General features: G+C 37.1%; 1 protein-coding gene across 1 annotated transcript in view; it reads right to left on the bottom strand.

Annotated features, from left to right (window-relative positions):
- Positions 1-10,920, bottom strand: part of LOC107044122 (serine/threonine-protein kinase PAK 3) — a 20,884-nt gene continuing 9,964 nt past the window's right edge. Inside the window, exons 5-9 of the mRNA XM_015265879.2 lie at positions 6,986-7,103; positions 6,611-6,894; positions 5,643-6,138; positions 4,239-4,457; positions 1-4,082 (exon numbers count right to left, since the gene is read on the bottom strand). Coding sequence (XP_015121365.1) covers positions 3,999-4,082; positions 4,239-4,457; positions 5,643-6,138; positions 6,611-6,894; positions 6,986-7,103 — 1,201 coding nt within the window. The 3' untranslated portion in view covers positions 1-3,998. The remainder of the gene's footprint in view (positions 4,083-4,238; positions 4,458-5,642; positions 6,139-6,610; positions 6,895-6,985; positions 7,104-10,920) is intronic.

Raw genomic sequence — 10,920 nt, 5'->3', positions numbered from 1 at the left:
TTTTTCTTGCGGTCAATACAGCTGGGTTTCTTGTTCAATCTGTAAAACAAGTGACAGCTGCCAATCGTGTTGTCATTTGTTTTATCGAATGAACAAGAACCTAACAAACACGTCAAAAAAACAAGTCACTGTCAAGAAACATGGGTTACTTATTCCCGGAATAAGCACGCTAAAAAAAAGCTATAAGATCTGACGGTCTTAAATCGTAGTACATTTTGTCACTGAGCCGAAATAAAAAATTCTGCTGGATATGAATTGGCCGTACGGGACGGGCAATGCTGCGCCCATACGAGACGGACAAATATATTTCTGATCAGGCGTGGTAAAATACAAGATCCATGTTCGCGTGCGGAAATCGGACACCTGGCCTATGATTGAAATCATTATTTCGAGACAAGTGCGACAGGTTTTTCACGGCTGTGAAGTTGGAGGACCGAGACGAAGTCCAGGGCTACCAATCATACGAGCCGAAAAATTACCGTTGCCCATGTGTTGAACGATATTTTTTTGTCAATAGTGTAACGTTCAACGAGTGGCGAACGGTGCCTTTTTCCGTTTATAAGCGAATGAAAAGGCACTTTTCGGCAAGGGGTAAACGTACCAGCAGCGACAAAATAGTACATTATGCCATTAGGCTATAAAAGTATTATCTGACGAAAGTAAGTTTACATATAATCACGTAAGAGAAGCGAAGTTAGCATTGCAGTTTATCGGACCTATATAGTGTCAGGAAAGTGGCTTTGGACGTGTGATTTTACATATATGACATTTTTCTGCGCGTGGCTAACCTCAAGTTATTCAACGTCTAATTTCTCAGATTCTTGTTTAGTTGCTAATACAAGTAAAGACTGAATAGGAACCTGAATAAAAACACATTGAATAATCTGAAGCTAGCCATGCCAAGAAAATTCTCGTCACAAGGTCAAAATAATATATTACGATATGAGTGAGACGGAATTTTCATGAGTGTGAAGTTGGCGGCCCGAGACGAAACCGAGAGCTACTAATCATACGAGCTGAAAATTCCCGTCTCACATGTGTCGAGCAATATTTTTTCTCAGTGATGTTACGTTCAGCGAGTGGCCAAACTGTACCTTTTTCGTTAGCAAGTAAACGAAAAGTACTTTCCGTACGAGGTGAACGTGGCAGCAGTCAAAAAAAGTTTTCTGACAAGTGTGAGGTTTACAGACCGACGCGAAGCCGAGGAATGCAATCACACGAATCAGAAAAGTTGTTTTTGGTCAAGTCACGAACATAATTTTTCTTCACATTATCCGTAAGCAGCGTTTGACGGACAAAAAGTGTCTGTAAAACGACGTTTTATGGGCAGTGTGATAAAAATGCCAATAGTATATTGAAAACGGTGGTTTACGTACAATGTGATAAAGTAATGTCTAAGTACGCGAACTAAGATGAAGGTAAAAGTGAAAATAAAAAAGTGTAATCCATACAGAGACATATCTGTGTAATCGATTAGATTGAAAAATTAGACGGAATTAGCAAAAAATGTTGCAATGTGATTGGTTGTGAGACACGTATGTGTCTCCACATGGGTTACATTCCATGTACATTTTTCCTTACCCGTGTACTTAACTCCCTGGTCCTTTGGCTGAGGGAAGGAGGTAATTCGGCACGCGAGCGTGTCAACTTTATTTCACATCCTTTTAAATTAGAAATATACTATTTCGGCTGAGTGACGAACGACATTCATTACGCCGTACATGAAACACTTCTTCGTGGGCAGAGTAATGAAGACGTCTTTTTAAACTGTTTATGAACGATACTCCATGATCCCTGAGGGATTACACCACAAATTTCTTCATCGTTATTACATTTTGGTGTTTTTTTTTTCGTTACAACGACACGTGTCTCTAAACATGACAGGACGTACAGGCACTTTAAAGTGTCAACACAATCGTTCCTACGTCCTCAGCCTTGTCTTAAAATTTCTTAGATCATTTTTTTCTGTTCCTTTCTCAATTAGCATCGCGAGATGAATAAATGTAAAATCGTACTTCAACAAAGATTGCCATTTACTTCTCGTTTCTCCCGAATTTTCCTATGCATGATATAAAATTTGAATAAATTTATCTAAGCAATTTGAGAAAAGTCAAGCAAATAATTTGTTTGTAATTGCCCAGATTTATGTGATGAATTGATTAATGACCAATAATGCACATTTTTTACTGTCAAACTATCATCATTTGTTTGATGTCTGATATTTATTGGCCACCGAATTTATTCATTTGTAGAAACTCATACGTACTTTGCTTTATTTTTTTATTGGGAAACGAGAAAAGGGGATAGCGAATTTATATTTTTCAATAATTGTTGATAATGAATCAAAAAATTTTCTAGAAAATGTTGGGCCATTGTGCCATATATTATCGATCAGTCAACAAAACAAGTAAACTGCTAAAATCGTCCAAGATCCACATAACTTCCGGTATAAAGAGTAACTTTAATAATTAATTGAATACTGAAAATAACGTAACAACGGTTCAACACTTTCCAATAATCTTCCAAACTCATTATTAATGATTTTTTGAAAATTTTAGTTCACTACGACCCTTTCTTTGTTTTTTAAAAACCAATTGAGAAAGCCTCTTGAGGGGAGACTATTAAGTACCAAAAGTTCTCCAATTGAAAAATGAGTAAATATACTTGGAAGAATGTTAAATGAAAGCCGGAAAAGCATTAAATAGATCCTGACGGATATTGTCAAAGACCAATGATGAAGCTGATTTCCAACTTAAGTACATTTAATAATTGAACTCGATGTTCAGAGCATTAATATCAATGACAGTAAAGATCCACTTTTCAATCAGAATATCACCCGTTTTATATCACACAAAAATCGAAAATTTTAGGAACGAATAATCGTCCGATTGGAAAACAAATCCTTACTTTTATTCCTATCAGTGTAGGCAACATTGTACTCAATTTTCAGCGCAACCCATCACATGTTACTTACGTAGAACTTTTCTAAAGTCGAAAATCGGTTCTCATTGTTATTTGCACTTGCCCGCCATATCTGTACCTCTCCAATAGATCATTGAACATTGTTTTCCAAAAATATACATTAGTAAGAAGACCCTATTATTCTTCAATTGTATAACTTTCAACTCAACAGTCTCTTTCCCCATATGTCAGCTGAGTTATCATTAACTGTTATTTCTTTTAAAATGTTGCACCCTCAATGATAGTTTAATTTATTTGATATTTTTTGTTCAAGATCAGTGAAATTTTAAAACCCTCGTTGAAATACTCATGAAGGCTGCTTGCAAATCTACAATGACCGATAAAAAATAATTAAACATTCTCATATTCTCTATCTTTATCAGTTTTCCTTTTTAATTTAATTTTTATATTTCAAAAAATATAAGTCTGACGTGAAGACCAATCTTGTATTCGTTTAATCATTATTTTTCTCCTTCACTATATTCTTTGATGAAATAATATTATTAGAATAGGTATTTCCTAATTAATCATCCATATCTGCTTATGTCATTATCTAACTGCGTTTTTGCAGTAGGTAATGTTGCTGTTTTCTTTCCCTTTGTCAACAGTTCGCTAATTTTTTGTCAACTTGAGTCAGTAATACTAATTTATCGTTTGTAGAAAATAACTGGCGTTGGATTGAACAAACACCAGAAGTTTTCATTCGTTCTACAAAAAGAAATGAATTACTGGTGAATGTTTCATCCCATAATATGCCAGATCATTCTTCATTTCATAGGTTTCAACATTGAATTTTCACTGTATAGAAAATCGATTGCATCGTGAATCGTGAAATAATGAATCGATACTTACTCGGTATCGAACAAGTTTAAACTAACTACTACCTATACATATACTATTTATACTTATTAACTGTTATATATTATTAAATTATTGTGCCGTTACCATTCCGGGAGGGTTGATATCCATATATCTTTTCAATACTTTGTGTTTTTTTTTCATGCCATTTTTCAGGGTTAAAAGTTCATGTGAAATCTTTAGTGTCCCTTAGCTGCCTCTTTAGCTGCCATTATCAATGGTGTAAGAGAAGCTAATGGCTTTGAAAATTTCAGGAAAGGATGCTGTAATGCAAAAAGTACATAATTTACTTCGGAAGAGTTATCATTGGGATTTTTGAAGACTTCGATTCTCAATATCCAATCACTTCATGTCAAATTACTCAAGTCATTAGTTGTGGATAAAGATATCCAAAACTTAACAAAACAAAAGGTGCATACCTTTAATAATTCAAAAGCTCCTGAGCGCTTTTCGACTTCAACCTCCAGACACTGGTCCAAGAAATCCTGAAAAATTGGAGAAAGCTTCTCTTTCTCTTTGATTTCTGGTTTTCCATTCGTTGCGATCAGATATAATGCTCGAAGGGGATTTTCGTTCAGATAAGGAGGTTCGCCCTCGATCATTTCGATTGCCATGATACCCAGTGACCAAATATCCACCTGGTTGAATCAATTATTTCAGTTATGGAAATTTTTTTTAGAATCGTAGCATCAAGTGGGTGAAAATTTAGAAATTTTCATGGACTGGTGGAATAAGGATACTGTTCTAGTAATTTTCCTCCCTTATTGAAGTACAAGAGTGTTTTGAAATGATTCGTTCCCTTGAAATTCTACTTTGCACATTTGAAAGTATTGCCAATTGAAAAAGATTCATTGTGCATTCTCCTAAAATTTTACTCAGGGAAAAAAAACGTAATCAAATCATGAATGTGATGAGTTGAAATGAACGTGATTAACTCCCTAGTTTTTATTAATACATTTATAAGTGTATGTTTTGCTTTTAGATAGATTCCAGACGGGTGATTGAGACTGAAGTGAAAACATTCTACGAAATTGATCGAATGATTGATGAGAATTAAGAAGAAAACTCATGGTGATTTATAAATTATTTCGTCCACTTTTACAGTGCCGCAAAATAATGAAATGCTCACGTTTTAATGAATTTCATCCGTAATAACAGTTAGGGATGGGCAATGTTTCTCGATTAATCGAAAACATCGATTTTTCATGCCTAAACATCGATGTTTTTAATTCGATGTTTTCCACGGCCGATCAATCAATTTTTTTTTTTTCCAAACACATGTTTCTGACCGAGCTAACAAAATTTTTCATTTTTTTCCGAACAATAATGTGGATTGATCGAGAATAAACACGATAATAACTTATCCGCAATCAGAAGTAATTATTTTTCCGTACTGCTGTTCACTTTTCCTCGTCCGGGGATTGGTATTCGCCCTTCCCCAAACTCGTAGAAGTGAAAATCACAACGGAAAAATATCTTTCGCAAATACTGCCACGGGGTTTTTTTACTCACGTGGTTGGCCAGTCCTCGCCTTCGGCTCGGATGCCAACTCCACGCGAGTAAAAAACCCCATGGCACTTGTCCTGAAATATACTACTTTACAGTATGTATGTTATAAATGATAAGTGAACAGGTTCAGTCGTCTATTGTTTTCTAAATTTAATTTTTTTGATTTTTTTAAAATCCTATGTAATGAGAAAAAAATCGAATTTTTATCCCTAGTGAACAGTGCGATTGACCAGCTAGTGTATTAAAGTAACATTTTTAATTTTTTTTTTTGGAGATGTAGAGGATGAGAAAAACATTAATAAAATAATTCTTACTTTCGGTCCGTATTGTTTTCTCGTAACAACTTCCGGCGCCATCCAGTACGGTGTACCCACCATTGTAGTTCTTTTACTCTGCTCTGGTGATATTTGTGCGCAAAACCCAAAATCGGTTAATTTAACACCACCATCCAATCCAAGTAATATATTATCAGACTTAATATCCCTATGTATAACTTGATTACAGTGCAAAAATTCAAGTGCCTGTAACACTTCACGGCATACAGCTGCTATTTGCCCCTCATCCATACACGTTTCAGTCACAACATCTGTTAAACTACCACCAGGAAGATACTCCATAACTACCCAAAGCTCCTCACCAACGAGATAACTGTCAAGGTAATTAACGACGTTTGGATGTTTATTCTCCCGCATAACTAGAATCTCGTTTATAATCAGTTCCTTCTTTGGCTGTTGCGAAAGATTCATTTGTTTTATTGCCACTTCCATTCCCGTTGAGGTTTCAATTGCTGTGTAGACCGTACCGGAAGCTCTAGAATCAATTTTTATTCAGTTAAAAAGTTACACATAAAATGAGTATTCAAATCAGTATTGAATTAGTAAAAGAACACTAGTGTCAACGAGTTCGTAGATTCTTGTCCACAAGTCCCCAGTAGGAAAAGTCGACAAGACACTTATCGGACAGCTTTTTCGTACTAAGTTTGATTAATAAACAAAAAGATTTCTCAGCATTTCCTTTGTAATATGACGCATCTCCAACATAATGCCAGAATTGACAATGATTCGATATTTTATCTTTCATATAAATTCGTTTCAGTCATTGTCATTTTTGGGTAAGCAGTGATATTGGAAAATGATGATTAAAAGGTCATGCACAAGATAGGGGTCTCTTAATACCATTCCCTGAATCTCGGTTTCAGAGCGATATACGAAATAGTGTGTATGAAATTTTGAGTATGTTTCTGCTCATCAACTTTTTACAAAAATTATAGAGGAATAATTACCCCTGCCCAATCTTCTCCATCTTATTGTACTTTCTGTTTGGATCACCGACACTAACTATTGTCCTGAGTTTTTCCAATATCTCATCGTCGGACATTTTTTTCTTACGAGCCCTATCACTCTGAGCTGGCCTCGACTGATCAGTCGCGGTTGGTGTTGGACTCGCCTGATTTTTATTTCTATCAAGTGATTGATGCTGCGGTTGAGGAGTCCCATTTCGTTGAGGTGAACCCAGAGAGGTGGGGACCGGCGGTGACGACGGTTCTTCCTCGATTGGTTTTGTGTACTTTTGCATGCATAAGACAAACAGACTCAATTATGAATTTTTCCGATTTACTTATTGGAAAGTAATATGAAGATTAAAAAAGAATACGTACGATTGATTTCGTGCGCTCAGGTCTTGCTGAGATTGGTGGAGGTGGTGGATCATCTTCCTGTTCGGAGCTGGTTGCACATGCGTCTGTTGGTGTACTACTCGGACTACTACTGCTAACTCTGTAATCCATTATTGAGCGTAATGAGCGTTCAGAACGGGACAATTCCCACATAATATTGAATATCACTACATTTTCATTAATTATGGCCTCATTTCAGAAACGAGTAATTCTGAAATAGAATATTGTTTCCGGTTATAATTTTTCGCAATTTTAACGTGGCTCGAACGTAGCTATCTATTGGGTGTATGACTTAATTTTTACAGATTTTTCAGCAAATTTATTTAATAGAAAAAATATAGAAGAACGAACTTAATCTTGGAAATATTGTCCATCGTTTTCTATGACCTTGTGCCATCTCTCAGGTAACATACGAATGCCGTCGCGAAAGAAACTTGCAGGCTTCGAGGCGATCATCGGCGAATTTACGTACATCTTCCAGCGTTTTGAAATGTTTATCCACTAAGGCAGCATCATTGACCGGAACAAGTGATAGTCGGATGGGGCCAAGTCTGGTGAATGTGCCGCGTGCGGGAGAACTTCCCATCCCAAGTTTAAGAGGGTCTTCTGAGTCGCGCGAACAACGTGAGGTTGAGCATTGTCATGCAGCAGTATGACTTCCCTGCTTTCTTGCTCAGTAAATGGCCTTTTCCGATCAAGTTCTTCGCTCAGTTTGTTCAATTGTCGGCTGTAGCGTTCTGCAGTCACCGTCTGACCAGTTTCCAGGAGTTCGTAATAAAACACACCCTTCATGTCCCACCAGATACACAGGAGAATCTTCTCTAAGTGAATGTTTCGTTTCGGCGTCGATGTACTGGGTTGCCCGGGATCTACCCACGACTTTTTACGTTTGGGATTCTCGTAAAAGATATACTTTTCATTGCCCGTCACAATTTTTCACAAGAACTCCTTTTTTTTATTGCCGGGCAAGCAGTGGGATCATGCAGCAACATGTGGGATCCACCTTCCAAGTTTTTGGATTTTTCCCATTTGGCGCGAACGCTTGGAAATAGCTGTTTGGGTGACTCCTAATCGAGCTGTAAACTCTTGTTGCGTTTGCATTGAGTCTTCTTCCAGTAGAGCTTGCAATTCCGCATCTTCAAACTTTCGAGGCTGTCCAGGGCGCGACTAGTGATTAAGATCGAAATCACCACTTCTAAAATGTTTGAACCAATAATTACCCGTTTCATAAGACAATGTTGGCACCAAGAACACTACATATTGATTCCCGTGCTTTAGAAGCATTTTTTCCTTGTTAGAATTCGTATAAAATGCAGTACCGAATGTGCTGTTGATCAGTTGCCATCGTAAACTCTGCTATTCTCAGAGATTATGTCACTCACGCAGATTTGTCGTCCGGTGTTCTGAAACCGTTTTTCCGTTCCTTTCAAAACCACAAAAGCTAAAATATTCCTATTTCAAATATAATTTTAAACTCGAAGAAATCTGTAAAAATGAAGTCCTACACCTAATATACTGAAAAAAGTGGTATTTTTTTTAGACATCCTCGCGCTCTGACGAGCGAACCAAAAAATATGATCTGACTTGAGTTGGCTTGACAGTTTACGGCACCCAAACGGAGAGAAAAATTTCTAAAAAATTAGTGTACCTTCTCACCAACGCATGGGACGTACCGAATGGGGTGCAAGAAAGTAGAAAGAGATACTGAAAAAGTGGTATCGTGTACTGGAAAATTCATTTCTGTCATTCCGGCCGTAAGGCAGCGTTTCACGGACTTACTCCTTTTCTCCACTATTGAATTTCAAAATTAACAGTTTCACAATATTTTCATACAGAAAAAACAACAAAAATATAAAGAAAATGAAGATTTTTCAATAATCATAATGATAATACTAATTTCAATAAAAATATGTGAATTTATACTATTTTTTATACTTACTATTATTTATACTAATTTATACCCAGAGTGCGGGAAGATTTACATGTGCTACCGTACCAGACCCCATAATTAATCGAATTTTTAATAAAGTAAACTAATCTGAATACAATAAGCAAAATAACTCAAAACTAAATACTATGACCATTTCTTAACTTTCTAATTTTTTTTTCGAACAGCTGATCATTCAGATGATTATTCAAGGCTCTTGGCGCCTCCCACGGATCGGTTCTCCGGGATCCATTTATCAAATTTTTCTAAACTCCCATAATCCTCGAAACAGCCTGGCCATTCGGTAGAAACAAGGGCTGTACTTGGTCCACACTACCTTCCACCGAAATTCCAAAACGTACCCAATTAATTCCCGTAAAATTCGACTTAATAGGGAGCGCTAATATTTCAATTAGACCTAATCGATTTCCCCTAAGATTAACAGTAGGGTAAACCCCATAAAAATTACCGGATGACTCTAAAATAACTTTTGAAAAAAAAAAAATTATTTTTCCTCACGTTTTCGCATATCTTAGGGGTCTTTCTACAACATACTCAATTTATATCAAAATCTAAAAAAATATATTTTTTGTTCATTGAAATAGTGTGGAATGCCTCCTAATCAATACATGCACCTACCTTTTTATTATAAATTGAATCCCCCTTTCTGTTGACGGAAGAAGGGGGACGAGAATTTCCTAGAATTTTAATAGAATCCCCATACAATTTCTAGAGAATTTGAAGATGATGTTCTAGCGAATTCGCTAAAGTTCTCTATCAAATTTTTTCATACGTGTAATCGCGGAAGTTGGCTGCTTATGTCATACAACATGGCTGCCGTGAACTGTCAAATCAACTCAAAAGTAAAAAATATTTCCCGGATAATTTCTGGGGCCGGGCAGCATACAAAACACTCTGAACCGCAGCCTGTGGGAAAACAATTTTTTTCAACGTAAGTTTCATCCAATTTTTACCACTCATTTGCCCAGAGATTGGGAGCAAAGTTTCAACCACCTTTATATATATACGTCCGTGGGATCTTAAATTTTATATTTCATATCGAGCGAAGCGGGGTCAGAATTACGGTTTTCGGGTCCAAGGACATAAAATATTGTGTCACACGGCGATAAAAGTATTATCTAACTCAAGTGATTATAATCCTCACCTTCGGCTCAGATTATAACGTCACATTCGTCAGATAATTTCGCAAACATTGCAGTCTGCAACTTCGGGGCTATGAGCTCCGATGTCTGAGAGGGTGAAGGGGGAGGGGGTTAGTCAATCATTTTTAATTGATCAGCTGGTCAATTAAAAATCTGGGAGGACGGTTTTCCAAATGGGGTTCACTTGATATCCTCTGTCCCTGTTGAGGTTTTTAGGGTTTTTATATATCTCCAAGCCCTTTCGATATTTTCTTTCGAAATACCGTTGAGATTTGGGCAACATTTTTGTTTGATTATACTGGATAGTAACTCCAAAGTCCATCCAGTGTTCAGCCAGGGTAGACCGTCCTATGCGACCGTATTTGGAACACCGCTGGTGTTCCTTGATCCGTATACTGATCTTCCTCCTAGTTTCTCCAATGTACACTTTTCCGTATGAGCAGGGAATCTCATACACTCCTGGCGTGATCTGGGATGGTTTTGGATCCTTTGCACTCGGCAGCATCTGACCAATCTTCTTTGGGGGTTGAAAAATCGTTCGGATATTGTGTTTACCTAGTACTTTACTTGTGCGGTCCGTTGTGCCTTTCAGAGGGGAGGAGGGCCACTTCAAGTCTTTTCTGGTTTTCCTCAGGGTTAGTGTCCTCTTGCGGAGATGAGAGTGTGCTGTGTAGCTTCTGTTCGATCTTTTTAATTTGTTGGGTGCTATATCCATTCTTCGCCAGATCTGTCTCAAGATGTTCAACTTCACTGTTAATTTTGGAGTGTTGAGAGATTGCGAGTGGTCCGTACATTAGGGAGCAAATGACAGAGTTTTTCTGGGAGGG

Source organism: Diachasma alloeum, unplaced genomic scaffold (genome assembly GCF_001412515.2).
Source record: "Diachasma alloeum isolate Michigan unplaced genomic scaffold, Dall2.0 Dall_scaffold_00681, whole genome shotgun sequence".
Taxonomy (NCBI): domain Eukaryota; kingdom Metazoa; phylum Arthropoda; class Insecta; order Hymenoptera; family Braconidae; genus Diachasma; species Diachasma alloeum.
This window is presented reverse-complemented; position numbering and strand designations above follow the sequence as displayed.